Consider the following 21,237-nt stretch of genomic DNA (forward strand, 5'->3'; position numbering starts at 1 on the left):
ATTTCTCTCTCCATTCAACAGTGATTTTTTGCTCTCCATCTGGACTGTTATGTAATGCTTCCACAGTACATATTTTAAAATGTATTTTGAAAAGAGATTTTGAAACTAGACAAACCAATACACTTTTCTTGCATACCCTGTATCCAATCTTGTCCAGTCTACTTTCTTATTTAAAAACTACTCAGGATTCAAAAGCTACTAAAAATAATTTTATTTCAGGAGATAGATTTATTAAGAATTCAAGTTCACTCCTTTGCAGTTCTCTCAGTCCATTTTTTATTTTGGCTCCATGAATCTAGTAGGCCATGGCACCTACCGTCTCTGTTTGTTTCCCAGTCGGGATTTTCTTCTTCACTTTCTGGAGTTCTCTCCTTGGTAATTTTAATATCTTCCTTCCCCCTGTGCCTCCCCCGGGAGGACTCTTTCTACAGAGGAAAACAAAACAGGCAAATTCAAACAAAACAGGCCTTTAGAACCGTGGGCATGTGTTTTGTTTCTTACTACGTTATGTATTTTTGTGTTCTTATATTATAAACTGCCCTGTGATCCTTGGATAAAAGGTGGTATAGAAATTCAAATAAATAAATAGTCAGTCAGTTGATTTTTAAAAACAATAGTTGGAAGCAGGCACATTTAGCAGGGAGGCTGGGGTGTCCCCCCCTACTTCATGACTCTAATTGCTTTTTTCATGAAAACATTCAAGAAGGGTTTGCTTTTCCAAGTTCCAGATATTATAAAAAGAATAGGTTGAAAACTCAGACTTATAGAACGTATTCTTCCTTCTAGTATGCCCTGTGTGTCAAGGAATACTTACAACAAGAACTCAAAAAAGAGAAAAGCTTAGTTCAGATATAATGATTAGAATTCTAAAAGCTTGGGGATTGAACAATTAGGAAATAAAACAAGGCTGTTGATATTGGTTCTGAATGAAGAGTTTCCTTAGCGTCCAAATTCAGGAAACTGGTTGGTTCAAATGTCAGTTTATTCACAAATCAGGATATTAAAATATGGGTGGGATCCAACTAACCAGCCGTGCAAGTGGAAGCCCACAAAAGGACCTCCGCTAGTGCAAACAGGGCTTCCCTCCCCTCACACACACCCTGAAACCAGCTCAGGAATTTCTGTGCTATCTCCTGTGGTGGGATTTCAGGTCCTCCAAACAGAGCTACTGAACCAGCTGTATGAAAAGCTCACTAGTCAGAAGGGTGCAAGTTACTCAGCCAGATGTCTGGAAATGTTAGAGCTTAATTTCCAGTAGGACTTGTGTGGGAGACAAAACACAGGCCTGAAAACAGAGAAGAGTAGCTACTGGATAGGTAGAAAGCAGGGGTGAGCTGAATCACTAAGGCAGTCCTGCAAAGAGGGTGCTGGATGTAGAGATCTTATATCCACACTATTAAGCTCTTGTGGGCATATAGAAGTTGTGCAGGAAAGGGCCCGAGGAAGTTAAGAGGACAGCTGTATCTCTATTTCCAACCCTTAATTTCTAAAACAACTGGAGGCTCCATTTTGCATTTACACACTCACCAGGTAAATGCTATTTACTTTTCAGGCCTATGTTTGCTTGCTGATTTATTTTACAAAGACCACGTTTTTAAAAATGCCGCAGTGTGGTGAACAGCACAGAATCAGCAGTAAGATCACATTCATAAAACAAATGCAAGATACTCCAGCAGAACAAATTAATACATCAGCATAGATGGATCGTTCCCTGGCAAATGCAAAGTTTTAAACAGCTACCCTATGAGACTGGTGCAAGTATGCAAAAGACCACGATGTTAATCAGGGGAAAAAGCATTGGCTTCAGGGATACAAAAATACTCCAGAGTATATTTTAACTGTATAAACAAGAGGCAAGGTGGGGTGATATATTCTTTTCTTCCATATCAAACAAGTGGTGGTAATCACTCCCCTGCAACCAAGTGGAAGGAGAAGATGCATTCCTGAATCTTTAACCTCCCCAAACGCAAAAACTGTGCTCAGCTCCTTGGCAGGAAGGTACAGGTAAGAGACTCCCTTACCTGTCCCTCAAGCGTGCTGCATTCATTACTGCAGCAAACTGGACTAGGAGGCTTGTCTCTTTGCACTTTCTACAACAGTCGCCACCTTAAAAAGCCTGGGTCTTTAGGATCCAGGGGGAAGGATCCAGTGTTTGGCTCTGAATGTGACAGGGCCAGAAACTGGGGTGTTGAACGGGGGAAATCAGGGGCGGGGAATGTTGCCCACTAACACACACCCCAACAAGTTTCTGCACGGCTATGAAATTTTGCAGATTGTTTAGGAAGAACGAGTAGGCTGAAAGCCATATAATCATATACTGCCTCTATCTTGTTGGCTGATCAGTACTGTGATGTCAAGCAATATTCATAAACACTAAAACTGCTCAGGATTTGCCATGCCTGGTCATGGGTCGACAATCAGATTTTAAAATGTCCCCTTTTCAGCCTAGTTACTGACCAGGGTGCCTTGGTTTATGTTTGGACCAATTGTCAGAGAACTAATAATTTCAATACCCTCATGGGTTAGTCAGCTCCAAGCATTTTAATATATACAAGTAATGATATAAATAAACCACTCACACGTGGGACCTGAAAATGAAGTTTTCCTTCCGAATCGGCCAGTTATTCCATCCAAAATGCAAGATTCCCCCACACTGCTTCAATTTAGAACTTCTATAAACAATCCAATCAAGTGTTGTTACTTCTCTCAGCCATTTCTTTTAAAAAGAAAAGCTGATTATTTTTATGTGTTTGGGGGTCTTGACAGGCAAATTACTATGATTTTGTCTGACAAAATCTGATGTGAAATTAGGGGACATACTAAAAAGCACTTGGGGAGTCCTAGAGTCTCTCACCAGACTTGGAAATGTGACCTTCATGAGCATTTTAGACATTCATGAGCATTTGACAGTGATGTGGAGCATTTGACATTATTTTCCCTAGGCCAAGCATATTTTAGGATCCTGAAAAGTGTTTACATTCTGAACCACTGAAGTCTTAGGGTAGCGTCCAGGGAAGTTGTCCCACTACTGCAAGGATTTCCACCTCTGCCACAGAACTTCTTCCCCCTGTGCCCACCCACAATCTGTTCCAGGAGTTCCCGCAACAGTGTGGACCTCATTTGTGGTGGGCGAGACAGGAAGTCCCATTGTACAGTCCTTGTGTTTTAATGGGATGACCTGACTGGATACAATCCAATATTTGGGGGGAAATAAGTTAACGCTTTGGAGAACTCATTTCATTTAAAATAATTAAGGCTGTAAAAAGACAGCTTAAGAAGCCATTAGAAGACTGGTTTCTTAGAGAATCTGAAAAGCAACAGAAGCTTTATATTTCTTAAGCAATGCAAATTCTAACTAGAGCTTTCAGCTACCAACGTTGTCACACAAAGTAAAGATTCCAGGCCCCAGAAATCTATGTCTGTACAGACTGCATAAATATCTCAGTTCTCAATTTTTGTACAAAGAGAGAAAAAAATGGATTTTTGTTCTGGTTTATATCCAATTTAGCACAGAGGAACCTTTCTCAAATAAACTACCATGTCTTCCTTCTAGCAGTAAATACCACAGAAAATTGAAGATTGTGTTCTACTGAAACCCTAATGAGTTTAACTTGTATATATGCTGAAGCAATTTTGGCTAGGTTTTAGTATAATATTAAACATACCATCTTTTTCAATTGGGCAAGGGGGAAATCTTAAGGTGAGTTTTCACCACTGTTGTGCAAATGTTCCCTTGCACGAGGCTTTCTCATACCTTCCTCCAGTGGGGCTAAAAAAAACTGTCCTGTGGTTTGGGGAATTGTTTGGAAAAGTCTGATGTAGCACACACAAAACTGGCAGAAACTGGGTCCAGGCTTCTTATGCAAGTAAACTTCCAACCCTCAGGAGATGATTGGTTGTCACAGGAGGCAAGCTCCACGGAGAAGAGAGGTGGAAAAATCCCTGTTATATGCACACACTTCTGCTCATGTATGTGTGGGCCCAATCCATAATCTACATTGAGAAGTTAAGGCCAAGATAAAAAAACATTTAAGAAGTCCTACCTCTGGTGCACCCAATGCTTGGACTTGCTCAGTGAATTTTTTCCTATGAATAGGAAAATCTCATCTTATGTCATAAACTGCTTTTCCCTATGTCAAAAGGGGTTTGTTTTCGGCATGGGCCAGGCAAGGACAGTGTGATGTGGTGGTGTTGTTTGAGAACACAAACACAACCCTGCTTGGGAATACAGAACTAGTTGTTAGGATCAATGGATCCTGACCAGGGAATTCTAAACACATCTTAGGTAACTGGGGTTAAGTGCAACACAGTGCTCGGTTTTGTTCCACATTAGGAAATCCTGCATCCCAAAACAACTGAAGAAAGCAAGGAGATACAGTGGTGCCTCGCAAGACGAAATTAATCCGTTCCGCGAGTCTCTTTGTCTTGCGGTTTTTTCGTCTTGCGAAGCACGGCGGCTATTAACGGCTTAGCGGCTATTAACGGCTTAGCAGCTTAGCGGCTATTAACGGCTTAGCGGCTATTAACGGCTTAGCGGCTATTAATGGCTTAGCGGCTATTAACGGCTTAGCGGCTTAGTGGCTATTAACGGCTTAGCGGCTATTAATGGCTTAGCGGCTATTAACGCCTTAGCGGCTATTAACGGCTTAGCGGCTTTAAGAAAACAAGGAAACAAAGGAACAAAGGAAACAAACTCGCAAGAACTCGCAAGACGTTTCGTCTTGCGAAGCAAGCCCATAGGGGAAATCATCTAGCGAAGCGGCACAAAAACCGAAAAACCCTTTCGTCTTGCGCGTTTTTCGTTTTGCGAGGCATTCGTCTTGCGGGGCACCACTGTACATGAACATCCCATGCTCACCCTGAGAGGAGAAGATTGCTCTTCTGTATTATGCTTCTGTGGTTCAGCTTCAATTTCTTGACGCTTATTCTTCATTCTTTCCCGAAGATCCCCTGTAGGCCTTTCGGGTGACCTGTACAATACAGACAGAAAATATAACTGCTTCTACATCCTTTTTAAAAATACAGTTTGAGATCTGCAGTTTTATAATACAGTTGTGCTTTGCCATCATGTTTCCTGTCTGCGCCTGCCATGTAACCACAAACTTGACCACAAACTAGACATGAGCCAACAGTGTGACGCGGCAGCTAAAAAAGCCAACGCAATTCTGGGCTGCATCAATAGGAGTATAGCCTCTAGATCAAGGGAAGTAATAGTGCCACTGTATTCTGCTCTGGTCAGACCTCACCTGGAGTACTGTGTCCAGTTCTGGGCGCCACAGTTCAAGAAGGACACTGACAAACTGGAACGTGTCCAGAGGAGGGCAACCAAAATGGTCAAAGGCCTGGAAACAATGCCTTATGAAGAACGGCTAAGGGAGCTGGGCATGTTTAGCCTGGAGAAGAGGAGGTTAAGGGGTGATATGATAGCCATGTTCAAATATATAAAAGGATGTCACATAGAGGAGGGAGAAAGGTTGTTTTCTGCTGCTCCAGAGAAGCGGACACGGAGCAATGGATCCAAACTACAAGAAAGAAGATTCCACCTAAACATTAGGAAGAACTTCCTGACAGTAAGAGCTGTTCGACAGTGGAATTTGCTGCCAAGGAGTGTGGTGGAGTCTCCTTCTTTGGAGGTCTTTAAGCAGAGGCTTGACAACCATATGTCAGGAGTGCTCTGATGGTGTTTGCTGCTTGGCAGGGGGTTGGACTCGATGGCCCTTGTGGTCTCTTCCAACTTCATGATTCTATGATTCTATGATTCTATGAATATGCTATACAATAACATCCAACCCTAAATAAATGGCCATTAAAGCTACCCAGTATGAAGAAGGCTTGCCTAACCCTTTTAAACAAGTTTAACTGTTGTTCGGGAACCGCACAAAAAATATGAACTACCGTAATCCAAGGAAGTCCCCTGCCTTGGAAAATCATCCCTTACCTAAAGGAAATAAAATTAAAAGTTTGCCTAAAAGTTTCCTTATGTCTTCCAGCGTATGTTAGCAATTCACTTTCATGAGACCAAATGCTTGATTAGCCTGAGATGTAAATGTCATTCTACTGCAAACAACTTGCTTTTTTATGGTCGCAAACCTTTTTGGGCCATTGGGCACACTTGGAATTTTGAGAAAGTGCTGTGGCCACCAGCCACAAGATGGCCATTGAGGGAGAGGGGTGGCATAACATAAAACGGCTGCAACATCTAAAAGAGCAGCAAAAGAGACAGGACTACACAAATGGTGCAGTCATGCCCCCACATCAACCACCCCATCAATGGGCTGGAAAGGCACCTCCATCAGCCCCCACCACGTTCACTCAGAGAAAATCTTGTTATACCTCTCCTCTGTTCAGAACATACGGGAGGAAGGCTAGGCATCCAATCCTAGCATCCAATGAAATGCGAGCATGTTTAAGGGGGCATACTCCATGTAAAAGAGGTCAAACCAGTGCAAACAAGAGCTAAGCAGGACAAGCAAGCTGTCTTTTGTGCACTGTGGACTTTGGGTGTGTATTTACTGAGATCAATCACAGGTGCCATAGGAGGCTATGGTGGGCACACTGGCATCCATGGGCACTCTCCTGGTAACCCTTTTTGTAGTTTTAAATAATATTTTTTTCAGAAAATACATAAGAAGCTAACAATCTCCCAGCCTGCCCCAGGGCAATTCAAAATACATGATATATACAGATCACCAGATCTAAGTTAATACAAGTAAACCACTGAAGGTTAACTCTGAACATAATTGATCTTACTTGGACCCTTAACAAAATGAAGGAAATTCCAGATTAAAAACAACAACAAAAACCTATCAGAATGATTCCTGCACACTCTTAGCTGATCTGACATTTTCCCATGACTAGGAAATGCCAAACTTTATCCAGTCGCTGCTTTCCAACAACCAAATGAGCCACCTTGTAATTATGTGCAATAATGAATTCAGGAGCCATTAAGAGATCGTTTAAACTTGTAAGAGGCGCTATAATGCCTTTTAGATCAATCAAAAAGGAGGCACAAAAGCAAGTCAACCATAAACCGAGCACCCTAAAATTTGAGTTATTTTCTGAAGACTATCTTACCAGAAAACTGAAGTTATGCAGCACCAGTATTCCTGGTAATACCAGTAATACCCCAGTATTCCTATGAAAATCTGAACATGCCTAATGCAGATAAAGTTATGTGCAATATCCAGTTCTGTGGAGTGGGGCTGGGACATAAGAAGAAAAGCATGAAATTCCACTGGACTAGTGAAAACTTTGAAGATGCTTGAAGTAGCTCGTACAACCCTGGTCTGCATTTATTCTTCTACATGACAGAAGAGTGTGATACTCTCTAGGTGTCATTGGAAAATAGAGTTGGGAGTCCAACAATGTCTGCAGGGCACCACAATCAGCTTTTGCTGATTATTCTACATTTCCCAAAGTTGAGAAAAGTTCTGATTCGAATCTGAGGCAATACAAAGGTCAATATTTCTTCACCCTGTGCTAACTACTCAGCCCAGCTCATTCTAAGTACATGCTCAATTTGAGACAATATATCTAGCTATGAAAATAAAAGAAAATAAAGCAAACATGACTGAATAAGTTGTGAAGATGACTCTCAAGGGGAAAAACCTTGGCATCTTGCATTTATTTTCATCATGTCTTAACTAAAGTTTGTAATAAAATATTATCACTCAAAAGACGAAATGGGTTGATTTTTTTGGGAAAGGGAGGAAAATACATCCCATTGTCCTGAGCTTAAATATTCAGTTTATTTAGGAAGTCTTAACTGTAAGGGATGCGGGTGGCGCTGTGGGTTAAACCACAGAGCCTAGGACTTGCCGATCAGAAGGTCGGCGGTTCGAATCCCCGTGACGGGGTGAGCTCCCATTGCCCGGTCCCTGTTCCTGCCAACCTAGCAGTTCGAAAGCACATCAAAGTGCATGTAGATAAATAGGTACCGCTCCGGTGGGAAGGTAAACGGCGTTTCCGTGCGCTGCTCTGGTTCGCCAGAAGCGGCTTAGTCATGCTGGCCACATGACCCGGAAGCTGTACGCCGGCTCCCTCGGCCAATAAAGCAAGATGAGCGCCGCAACCCCAGAGTCGGCCACGACTGGACCTAATGGTCAGGGGTCCCTTTACCTTTACCTTTACCTTTTAACTGTAAGGAAACTAGAAACAGGTTTCAAAGAGCTTTCTCTCTCCTCTGCAAGTAAAGAGACTCTTTGTATATTACTCTTTCGGGTGGACGCCTCAAGTGTGCGCCTAAAAATGTAAACTGTGAATGTGAAAAACAGGTATTCAAAACTATACACGTAATACGCATACACTCAGGGGAGACCAAGGGTTAGCTATGGCTTCCTGTTGAGCAGATACTCTGAAGCAAATCTGGGCCGGTGGTTGTTTGATATAGAAAGTATTACTTCCCATTCTTTAAGGTGAATCAGAATGTATTTCTCATTTTAATTTTTTTAGCTAACTCCGCAAGTAATACTGTAGACAAAGGAGGTCACTAATTAAATCTAACATTGGTAACAAATTTACCATGTGATTTTAGGCAAGCCCTTATTTTCTCTCAGCCCCATCACCCATCTTATTAAGAATTATTGTGTTCATGTATAAGAAAGAGCCAGCTACTTTGAATACTGTACTTAAAATATGCTACAAAATGTTGTTCAGATTTAGCTCAGCTTAAAATCCTACAGAGGCAAATAAGAGTCCTAAATCTGAATAGGCTAAGGATTTAATTCAGCAGAAAATTCTAGAACCTTAGATGTTCCAACAATATTTATGGAAACAAACTCCATTTCAATCTCCGAATACTTATTTCATCCATAAGTAACAGGTGCCTTCTGATGCTATGTCAAAAGGATTCTTTTTATGGTTTAAGTTCTAAAATAAAATATGAAATCACAAAAACCACATGCCTAAAAATCTTGCTATTTTCCATATTCAATTTTTAACAAATCAAAATTAGAAGTAAGGAGCCTCAGGAATTGTGCTATAAAGGAAGCACATCTGGAGAATCAAAATTCATGATAAGAAATTCATTTCTACTTCCTCTTTATAAAAAATATATTTAAGTAATGTAGGTAAAGGTAAAGGACCACGGATGGTTAAGTCCAGTCAAATTTACCTATGCAATATAAGTTTTTTTCAGATAACTGTAAGTTTAGAAGGTGTTGGATTACTTTAGTACTTTGTGTGAATTGCAAGTATTCAAGAAGGCCATATTCTGCAATCCATAGAATAGTATGTTACTCTTTATATAAAAACTTTACTCTCTTTAAGAACAGGTAGGTAGCCATGTTGGTCTGCCATAGCCGAAACAAAATAAAAAAATTCCTTCTAGTAGCACCTTAGAGACCAACTAAGTTTGTTATTGGTATGTGCATGCACATGAAAGCTCATACCAATAACAAACTCAGGTGTTACTAGAAGGAATTTTTTTATTTTGTTTATTTTTGTTTCTCTTTAAGAAGTAATTGTTCATTCAAATAGAACCCTTATACAACTGCCTTAGAGCTGGTATGAAACTTGTAATTTGGGGAGAGGAATGAAAATGAGGACTGTACCCATATTGAAAACTAAGTAATATACAGTAACTGAAAACACTATAAAATAGTCCAACCATCTCCTACATAGACAATGTTCAGTGCTTTCAGAGAGATTTCTGTACATTTTATATGTTCTGAGAAGCAGGGCTTTTTTTTCCAGCTGGAACTCAATTCCAGCACCTCTCAAGGTGGGCACCATTGCCATAATAAGAGAACAAGGGAGGAAGTCATGGTGAATTCTGACTCCTCTTTTTTTAGGAAAAATAGCACTACTGAAAAGTATATTGTTTCAGCCCCAGGGAAACAGTATTTTATACCTAGAACACACTTGCGTCAGATTTTTACACGTAAGTTAAGCAGTAAACTCCTACTTTGCAGTTACTGGGGATATTTCAAAAGGCATTGTGCCCATCAGCAATAATCCCAACAATTTCTTTTATCCAAAAGGAAATCTAGTCATGGCGCAATCCTCCTCAAGAAATTGATATGCATCCCTTAGTACTTTCCTACATGCAGCCTACACACACATCCACACATAGTCTAAAATCACAAATAAGCTCTCAGAGTAACAAGGATCCAGTTTTAATTATTTCTTTAAATGTTTATGGTTTATTCCAGTTCATACTGACTTTGGCTATGATTCTAAGAAATACATTTTATTTGACTTGGAAACAGTTTTTCTCAAAAGGTGTGGAACGTCCATGTAAATGGAGAGGCTATATGGATTTAATAAAATGTGGTTTTTAGTAAGCAGAGTTGTTTAACTCTTCAATGTTTGAAGGACAGCAACTTTCCTTTAATATATTGATGGTTGTGCTCCTTATGTGCAATTCCCCTTTCCTTACATGTCTGCAGAGAACACCACTATAGAAATTTCAACTGTGCACAGACGTCCTTGCTCTAACTTGAAAAAACACAGTATTTTACAATATTATGCTTCCAGTCTAGAAGGCGAACAAGAGGGAGGAGAATTTGTACTGGAGAAGGGAGCCTGAAACCCTGCTCCTGATCTCTCAACCGCTATCAAGAGATCATCTGTGTTACATCTGCACTTGGGATAGGTCCTCCTGCAAGTGTATAGAGAGCACAGAAATCTACTGATTTCAAAGACTCTCCCTCTCCCCTAGTCTAGTAAGCATATTTGTACATGAAATTTATGAGTAATTATTTGACAAAGCTAGGGACGTGGGTGGCGCTGTGGGTTAAACCACAGAGCTTAGGACTTGCCGATCAGGTCGGCGGTTCGAATCCCTGCGACGGGGTGAGCTCCTGTTGCTCAGTCCCTGCTCCTGCCAACCTAGCAGTTCGAAAGAACGTCAAAGTGCAAGTAGATAAATAGGTACCGCTCCGGCGGGAAGGTAAATGGCGTTTCCGTGCGCTGCTCTGATTCGCCAGAAGCGGCTTAGTCATGCTGGCCACATGACCCGGAAGCTGTACGCCGGCTGCCTAGGCCAGTAAAGCGAAATGAGCACTGCAACCCCAGAGTCAGCCACGACTGGACCTAATGGTCAGGGGTCCCTTTACCCTTTATTTAGCAAAGCTACTTTGCGGGCGTGCACACACACACACTTTTTTAAAAAAACCAAACAAACACTGATAAGTACACATTTAGGTTATATTTAAAAGAAAATTCAGTTTTATGTTATCAGATCCAAAACAAAATGTGGCCTGGATTAATTAAACAATTTAGCACCCTACTCAGCCCTACTCTCTTTCCTCTCTCTGCCTGTCACTCCCATTTCAGGGCTCTACTTTTTCACTCCCTGCCTCCTATTTCACAGCTCTCACTCATTCCCTGTTCTCTGTCATCTCTCAGCTGTTACTGGTCTTGCTGCCACCTAGGAACCTCTGCTCCCACCATCCCTCCTGCAAGCTCTCTCCTTTCGAGCTCTCCTCTGCTCCCTGGGCTCCCTGGGCTCTTTCCCTCCCCCTTCATTTCTTGTTCTTCCATTGCCCCTGTCCTCTCGGCTGTCTTCTCTTCTGAGCTCCTGTCATTTCAACTTAACAGCACCAGGAAGAATTAAATGCCTCTCTGGGTTGCACATGCAATTGCTGTTCATTGCTCCACCCCCCTCCCTTGTGTAACTGCAAGCATGCACAATCTTCCTGGGTTTTTTTAAATTATTATTTGTGGGGGAAGATTTGCCCCCTATGGTTTTGTAAAAATATTTAATGGCGCCTCGGGATTCGCCTGGTGGTCCCACACTGGCTACAAAGCTGAAGGCGTGCTGCGACGGAGTATATCAGTGATATATGGTCACTATGTATAATCAAAACTAGCAAATGAATTTACACAAAGACATCTACTGTGGGGTGAGGAAATAATATTTTAATCTTCTGTTTGGTTTCATTCTCCTTTCATCACTGGGGCCCTGAGTCTATAATACCTACAGAGTAGTTGTTTGCTGGCTGAGTACATCTTAGCATCTTTTAGTCTGCAATCAACAAAAGCATTTACAAATGGGAAGCAAGTCCTCATTGCAATTCCATGCTCGTGTGAGAGTAATAAATGTCAATCATAACCTTGTGCTTCACATCACAGCTGTCCTTCATTCTGTGTCTCTTTTATAATAAAAAATAAATGATTCTAAAAGCATCACGAGACATCTAATTTCTCAGCAATCGTTAACGTTGCAATCCTATGCATGTCTACCCAGCTGCAGGTTCCACTCCTAGGTAACTGTGTATAGGATTATAGCCTAAGTCGCCTACAGAAGATCTTTAACTGCACAGGATTCAGTCTTAATTGTAAATTAATTCCATATACTAGATATTCAATCTTAAGCATTTTAGCTTTAAAAAATGCTACATAAAGTGAAAACACAGACAACTGTAGCTCTTCAGGAGTTACAAATCAAAACAGTATTTTCACTTAAAGCAGTATTTTTAATCCTGCCTTCTGGTGGTAGAGACACAGTTATGAAAGCACAGTTTTGGCACAAAGGTATGCTACATTGTGAATGTACAGTAAACCGTTTTACTGTCTAGCTAATAATAATGATTGTGGTGAAGTCATAGGTTGAGATTTTTAGTGTTGTATTAAGCAGCTACAATACAAAATTTGAGCAAATCAGAAGCTGCAGTAACATTATGCAACCATACATTTATTAGGTTTTCCATTCCCATTTGACATCAGGTAAAATTGTTCAAGCAAAAATTAATATGCAACAAGAACATTTTATCAATCTGAAGTTACACTCAAAAGGCAAGGCATAATCACACTTCCAAATTAATTGTATTTTTAATAAAGCCATATTGCTGCATTGTAACTTTTAAAGAACTACAAGAAAACAGCTTTTGCAAGCATGTGAATATAAAGCTGAGTTCTTCATTTACCTTCTGTAACTGCTGCTAAAGCCTTTACCTCGTGGTGAAGGGCCATGTACGAATCTACATGTGTTCCCATAGAGGCAGTTGCCAGTCTTCAGCCAGTTACGGCACTGTGTCTAAGAGACAGACATTACTGGGTGAATTTCAAACTAATTTTGGAAGTACTGTTTGTGTGAAAATTCACAAAACAAATAATTCCACATATTATTCCCACCCAACAGTAACTTGATGAAAATCAATAGTCTTAGATCTGATAGTGCTCCTGTATGAGATTTTGGATCATCCGAAGACATTTCAAAATGCATTTTCCATTAACTACACTGCCTCACCACATCTCTTCACCAAACTAAGGGTCAAAATCGCACTTTACCTTGATACGTAATGCAGGTGAAGACATTTCTTTTCTCCAGGCCCTTAAATGGTTTTCAGCATTTTTAACAACCTTAGTTCATTTTATCAGCCGGTGTTTTAATATTGTTTATTGGTGTTGTTTAATCTGATAGGGATTTCTGCTTTTATATATGTGTCTGTGCACACGCACACTTGCCGAGATTTGTTCTTAAGTTGTTGACTTATGTAGTTTAGTCATGACTTCGTACTTCGTAGTTGCTTAGCTGTATGCTGCTTATCTCATCTAAATAGTAGGTGGCCTCATAACAGGCTTTTTAAATAGGTGACTCATAAATTTAATGTGTACTACCTCAGATGTGAAGTGTGCATGTAAACACTTTCTTGTGTGTGTCTCTCTTTTTTCTGATGACCAATCATCTACTTTAAAAGAAGCAAGTACAATTCATCCATGCACACATCACATCCTACAGGGTATGGGTACATTTTGAACAAAAAAGCAAAAATAAATAAATGGTCCTCAATAATTATAGCACTCAACAGATCTGAGAAATGGCACTGAGAACAAATTGCCGTCTCGCCACACCCCACAGAAGGGTCCTTCAACCGTTAACTCCCTGCATAATTCAGACTATAGGCCACAGGAATAAACAAGGTGCATTACATCAAGGGAACCTGCAGAAGAGGAATGTCTAAATGGTTGCAGCCATGAAGCCAAGCTGCACTAAACAGGGAAAGACAACACCACCACTACCTTAACAAGCCTGTAGCCAATCTCGCTTGGGGGAAGTGTATTCTCTATTCCACACATGGATACCATATCATGAAATCAAAAGTTATCCACAGATTCTCCCCAAGAAATATCGTAAGAGAGTGCAAGCCAATTTGGATTTAGCATTCCTTGCTTAGTAAATCGTAATTTATTAAGCTGGGGAAAGCATCAGCTCCACATGGCCATGCTCTCTCATCACATGGCAGCTTCAGTGTTGCAAATGGGGTAGATTCTGGTTTAAGACCCTGATCCTAACATTAAACCCACAGTGCCCATTTTGGATGCAACGAGGATCTGTAAGTTACCATATTTTTCGCCCTATAGGGCGCACTTTTTCCCCTCCAAAAACGAAGGGGAAATGTGTGTGTGTCCTATGGGGCAAATGCAGGCTTCAGGAAGCTCTCCGCAAGCCTTGGGAGCCCGGCGGGAAGTCGCGCCAGGCTCCCAAGGCTTGCGGACAGCAACCTGCAGCCCGAAACCCGGGGAGCGCAGCGGAGCGCACCCCGGGCTTCGGGCAGATATCCGCAAGCCTGGGGAGACCTGCGGGAGTTCCCGCCGGGCTCCCCACGCTTGCAGATAGCAGCCTGTTCTGGTGGCTGGGGAAGCTCGGGCTTCCCCCGCCCCAGCCCCGTGCCGGGGGGGGGATATTTTTTCTTTATTCCCCCCCCCCCAAACTGGGTGTGCCCTATGGGCCGGTGCGCCCTATAGGGCGAAAAATACGGTAGTTTAATCAGGGCAGCAGCACCATAGTTGGCACATGGAGAAATGAGCATGTGGGCCCAACGCTCCTTCCCATCTCCCTGAACCATATTTAGAAAGCCAACAATGTTACTTCGGAACATGGCTCTCTGTCCATTCCACCCAGCCTCGTCTCTGGATGTGCCATGCTCTAATGCCCCCAGCATAATAATCCACAAGGCATCCGACTGCAATAAAAAAGCCTTCATAAACTCCCACAACTGAGGGAAGTGAAACACTATTCCCAAACATGTCTGTTCTACGAGAGGAGGGGCTACATTAAATACAAATAATACTTTTCAACTCACCTCTGCAGTACTTCCAGTGCTGGGTCCAAGTCTTTCAAATACACTGGGTCTTCTGGATGTGCTATCAGATATGGTCTTGGTATTTTCCACTGTGACCTTCCTTCTAATTTTTGACATTTTGTACTACTTCAACCAAAAAAAAAAGCAACACTGTAAAATTCTCAAGCTGATCTATTGCAACTGAACTCATAGAAAAAATCATCTTCAGGAGTTTCTGCAGAAATCAAAGCAACAAATACTGGATTGTATTCAAAATGAATTATTATGATTTTTATTTCATACTAGTTATGACCAAGGCCCATGTTTATGCTATGTTTTGGCTTCTTTATCCTTCCTTCACTATCATCTCAAATAATATCAACTCTAAGTGGCACCTAAAACAGACTTATAAAGCTAGACTTTTTCCCTTTCTTAAACAATAATTATATCTGTAGCAGCAACCAAAGGTATTGCTGGCATCAGATACCAACATGCCTAGAAAAAATAATGCCAAATAGATCAGTCTTTGTGTCACAGTAGTTTTTCTGAATCTGTAAACAATAGCAAACAAATCAATACCAATGTTCGTAATGTAATCCACTGTTCTGGGTGGCTTCTTTCAGAGATAAGATGGGCTGCTTCTCCTTTGAGCTACACGATCCATTTGGGACAGATGTCAGATCCCAGCCAAAAATACAAAATGTGGAACCTACTTGTGCTCAAATGTATCCAATAAGCCCTATTTAGCAGCCAACTGTGATACTAATGCAATTTAGACCCATTTGTAAGATGAACTGTGTTCTTGATCTGTGTATTTCAAGCCAAGTGGCACTCATCTTTTTCAGAGTATGATAATCACATCAAAAGTTTGCATATTTTCTCACTATTTAAGGTAAGTTCTGGTGCATGCTAATTTATAGGACTGGTTTTTCCAGGGGAAAGGCTTTCATTTCATAATCTTAATAACTGAAATTGCAAATCCAGCATGTAACCAACACATCTGTTCCACTGATGGGAAAATTGCAGCTCAGGGAGCAGGATGGCAAAGGAGCAACTGTTTTCAAAATGAGAACTCATTAAGTGAATAGCATAAGGAATACTTAACAATAAATTGGAACAATCCCTTTGTCAGGAAGGAAGATGAAATGAACACCAACATTTCAGGCCCAAGATGGCAATTGCCAGGAAGGCTTCAGGTTAATCTATCCAATGTTTTCTCACTGAGGTAAGGGGTAACTACTGTGAATGAAGCTTGTCCTCCGTGTACATTATATTTTTTTTGTGAAGTAATTGCAGATGAAAGTAGTATTATACGAAGGGCATTGCTATTGATGAGCCTGCTGTTGGATATCATGCCATACCAGTATCAGCACAGCAAATACCGTATTTTTTGCTCTATAAGACGCACCAGATCACAAGACGCACCTAGTTATTGGAGGAGGAAAACGAGAAAAAAAATATTCTGAATCTCAGAAGCCAGAACAGCAAGAGGGATCGCTGCGCAGTGAAAGCAGCAATCCCTCTTGCTGTTCTGGCTTCTGTGATAGCTGTGCAGCCTGCATTCGCCCATAAGACGCACACACATTTCCCCTTACTTTTTAGGAGAGAAAAAGTGAGTCTTATAGAGCAAAAAAACACGGTATGTATTCGTCTCTCACAAGTCAATGGCTGTGTTTGCCTCCCTCAAGAGCCTCTTGCTACCCCGCTCTACCACCTTCCTTCAAATGCCTTCTCCAACCAGTGAAACAGAAGCAACCTTGCTTACAGAATGTGAGTAGTGAGAAGACAGATTAACCACTGGTCCTGGTTCAGACAACATACTACAGTGGTACCTCTAGTTGCGTTCTGCTCTTGTTACGGACTTTCAGCGTATGAACAGGGCAACCCCAGAAGTGTTTACTTCCGGGTTCGCCACGTGTGCATGAGCAGAAGTGATCTGCGCACTTCACGCAGGCGCAGAAGTGCTCGATCGTGCTGCACACATGCGTGGAAGAGGCACTCCAGCTGCAGACTTTTTGGGGTGTGAAGTGCACCCCAAAACAGATTAAGTCCGCAACTAGAGGTACCACTGTACATTCAAATCTTGGCTTACCTGGCTACAGTAGCAAAAAAGGACTGGGGAGGAGTAAAGCAACTGCAAACATGCATATACATTTGCCTTAAGATTTTTCAGGGGGGAAATGAAGGCACTCTAGTCATCTTAAAAAAATAATACACAATATTGATTTTAAATTTGTATTGTAATCTCTCCTGTTATCTAACCTGACTTTATGCTCATTAAGCTGCTATGCAATTTATGAAATAATTCATTTCTAAAATGGGGGGGTGAGGACACATGAAAAGGTAGTTTACTTTCCTATGTCATGACGCATCGTCCAAACGCAGCTTTGATTCAAATGTGCAAAGCAGTAACAGGGACCCCACTCTTCAATATTCCAACCACCTTCGCTTGCCCCAAATTTTAATGGTTTAGTGTAGAACAGCCCCATTTTCAGAACTTACTAGGGATCGGTGGGCCTTAAACAATATGTACTCAATTTCAGTGGTCTCTGTGGTCTGAAAATGCCATCACCAGCTGTCAAGCCAACACAGGATTCTGGGCATCATCCAGTCAAGTCCCACAAATTCCTACAAGGTTTAGAGCTCCTTCCAAAACTATTTTTTGCCGTCACAGAATTGTAGATTTGGAAGGGAACCTTAGGGTCACCTAGCTCAACCCCCTGCAATGCAGGAATTTCAATAATCCTAAAATATCTTTTTTTAAAAATAAAATTGGTCCATCACAACTTCAATAGGCTGCTTATTTTATTTATATCCCAACCTTCAACAAATTATCAGGGCAACTTATAATATGGATGAGGAACCTGGGGTTCTCCTGATGTTGAAAGACTACAACTCTTTATCAGCCCATGCCATACACTTGGGAAGAGAAGTTACAGTTTAAATATGCCATTTTCAACAAGATGAAAATAGAAAGATCACTTCATGAATCAACACTATTTCATTTTCCAACTATCTGGAGAAATATTATTCTACCCTGGGGCCCTGCAACCAAATGGTGCAGTGGATGTTGGCAGGGTTTCCCCCTCCATTTTTCACCTTTGGATTTTGGGTGGACACACAGGTGACCACCTACATTAAATTATTTGGATTGTTCAATGATTTATGTGGACACCTGCCCCCCTCTTTCATCTCTGGGGACGTTTAAGAATAGCTTTTCAGTGTGGAACAGAAAGTGACTTACATATACAATAAGATGGTTCTTTCTACCCAATCAAAATGTGTGGGTGTGTTTGTAGATGTAGATATGTAAATAATATAATCTGTCTTACTGTATCAACAATCAATTCTATTTCACCCTCACTCAGCCAACATTCAATGTTATGAGGCTGGCAGGCTAGGGGGAGAGGACCCTTATAATTTTTCCTGCAGTGTGTGTGTGTGTTTGTAGATACAGTGGACAATTGGGTTGCGAACGTGATCCGTGCAGGATTCACGTTCGCAACCCGCAGCGTTCGCAACCCGTGTCTGCACATGCACGGGTTGTGATTTGGCGCTTCTGCACATGCGCAAAGCGTGATTTAGCACTTTTGCGCATGCGCCGAAACCCGGAAGTAACCTGTTCTGGTACTTCTGGGTTTCGGCGGTCCGTAACCTGAAAAAACGCAACCTGAAGTGTCTGTAACCCAAGGTATGACTGTATAGATAAGTAAATAATATAATCTGTCTCACTGTATCAGCAATCAATTCTATTTCCCCCTCACTCAGCCAACATTCAATGTTATGAAGCTGGCAGGCTGCGGGGAGAGGACTATACACCCTTATCATTTTTCCTGCAGATATTTTTGTACTTGTGCATATGTTCATGGTTACTCCTAAGGTGACAAGCAAGCAAGAGAAGGGCCATCAATATTGTTCTGGCTGAAAAAGTACAAGTAAGCTTTAATTACTATCAGTATATGGTTATTTAAAAAAAACCAAACATATGGGATTCTCAAGCAAGTATACCAGTTTTAAAAATTCCTTTGATCTAGAGACCTGAAATTTGTTGGCTGCCAAAAATAATATTGTTTCTTGTTTTACTATTGTTTTAACAATAGCTACCTTTTTTCTTGTTTTAGTGTTGTTTTAACAATAGCTACCACAGTGCTGTATACTAGTTAGTTCAATTCTGAATACAAGTTCAAACTATGACTGGATAAAATTAATTCCGACTGGACGCTGTTCCATGTTCTACAAGTGGATTTCCACTTGCACAACAGAAATTCACCTTCCTTTCCTCCCTTTTCAGCACCCCCTCCCATCTTAATACGCTCAGGGGAATCTCCTGACACTCTGGAACAAATCTGGGGGGCACATGGGGGCTGGCGAATCCATTCTACCAATTGTGTCCTTTCCACTGACAAGACAGACATTGCTGCATATCACCCATTAGGGTTACATACATAAAACACAAAACTGGCAAGTATATCTCACACACTGATTACTTAAAACGTGCCTGTCTATTTTCAAAAATACTGCTGACATACTTATTTAAACTGCTAGAGACAATATCAGATTATTTTCAACTGCATTTTTTCCTTATCCCCCTTTCATCATATCCAAAGACTGTTTCACAAAACTAGGTATTTAATCACCATAACTAATTACAAAACTGCCTGTGCAGACATGAAGAGTACATGTGTATTAAAAAACAGGTCATGTAGTATTTTTTGCATGCATCCTAACTGGATCATGGTGCTAGTCTTTGAAGGCAGTTATAGATCTAAATTTTCTCAACACTCTAACAAAAGTACAATTCCCAGAATTATTGGGGGGAGGGGGAACCATAATAGGCAAACATAAAACATAAACTGTGTAACATATATATGTTCAGAAAGCACCTCTTACATGAGAATTGCATGTAATGCATGGGGCCAGGAGCTTGAAGACAATTTCAAAACCTAGGTCAATATGTAAAATGTACAAAAATATGAAATCCATGGGAGAGGGGGGAAATTGGTCCTCTTTTTAGTAGGGGGGTGGAAATTTTGGGACTAAATTGTATTGTTTTATTGTTGTTAGCCGCCCTGAGCCCAGCTTCGGCTGGGGAGGGCGGGATATAAATAAAATTTATTATTATTATTATTATTAAATCTATGCAATTATTTCTTATCAAACGTAAACTTATTTTACTGTTTTAACACAAAATGCACTGTGTATAACTTAACTGCATCCTTTAGTGTATTTATGAAATACACAGAGCAATCCTATGCATGCTTACTCAGAAGTGAGACCCACTCTATATACTGTACCTTACTATTGGGTACACTTGCATGGTGTGTAAGGATAAGTTGTTTTAGCGGAGCAAGAAACTACAAGAAGGGGTTAAGTCAAATGGACTGCATACATGCATTTAGTATCTCTAAACTAAGAACTCAGCTGCACTGGTAAAGAGGAAACGCTTTATATGCGTTATAATACTGTAAAACCAGATGGTGCTGATGTCTTTCGTCAACGGGATTTCCGTTATGAAATTTACAACGTGTTTAACTTAATCACTTTTTTATGTGTCTATATCCAACCTAGATCAAAAGTCACCAGAAGAAGGCAAGCAGCAATTCACAAATAATGAAGGCCCTATATACTCCTCTCATAAAGATGGCAAAATCTTATAGGTGCAGAATGTATCTCAGATTTGAATTTTGTATGTGTTTTCAGTATACACAAGAATTATAATTCTCTGATGCTTTATGCAGATTGTCTGGTGGTGGTGTTTGTTATTTATTAAATTTCTATACCACCCTTCATCTAAAGACTGAAGGGCAGCATAAAATATAAAAACATAAAAATACGTATAATAATAGCAAACAATAACAATACCCACCCACCAGTTTCAAAGATCTTTTATGAAAATTTTCATGCTACATATTCAAAAAAAAATAAATGCAAATGATGGAGTTATCACTATTCCCCCAAAATTCCAGTTATTCTTTCGGGGGGAAATTTAAGTTTTTGGGAAAGAAACCAATTTTTCCCCACCCATAATTTCCCCCTCTTTGCTTTCACAATGCCATCTGGGGTATCAGAATCAAATTTCTAAGAATTTCAGCAACCAAATAGACTCCTCTTTTCTATTTCCACCACCACGTGGACTCACCATGTGATAACACTTACTTCCTTTTCTATGAAAAATGCAACAGTCTCACATTCACTGTCCTAGAGAATGGTATTTTCACACTTCCTACCC

At 40.8% G+C, this 21,237-nt stretch overlaps 1 protein-coding gene across 7 annotated transcripts in view; it reads right to left on the reverse strand.

Moving 5' to 3' along the window:
• Positions 1–21,237, reverse strand: part of ZC3H13 (zinc finger CCCH-type containing 13) — a 50,276-nt gene that overhangs the window by 25,005 nt on the left and 4,034 nt on the right. For 2 of the 7 annotated variants that reach the window (XM_053380489.1, XM_053380487.1), the window contains exons 2-5: positions 15,030–15,155; positions 12,870–12,979; positions 4,859–4,970; positions 317–425 (exon numbers count right to left, since the gene is read on the reverse strand). In XM_053380489.1, the coding sequence (XP_053236464.1) occupies positions 317–425; positions 4,859–4,970; positions 12,870–12,979; positions 15,030–15,146 (448 nt within the window). In that variant the 5' untranslated portion in view covers positions 15,147–15,155. Of the gene's footprint in view, positions 1–316; positions 426–2,579; positions 2,673–4,858; positions 4,971–12,869; positions 12,980–15,029; positions 15,156–21,237 lie in introns of those variants that run through there. The other 5 variants (XM_053380488.1, XM_053380492.1, XM_053380490.1 and 2 more) reach the window with 5 other exon arrangements.

The sequence above is a fragment of the Podarcis raffonei genome, chromosome 3, assembly GCF_027172205.1.
Source record: "Podarcis raffonei isolate rPodRaf1 chromosome 3, rPodRaf1.pri, whole genome shotgun sequence".
NCBI classification, from domain to species: Eukaryota; Metazoa; Chordata; class Lepidosauria; order Squamata; family Lacertidae; genus Podarcis; species Podarcis raffonei.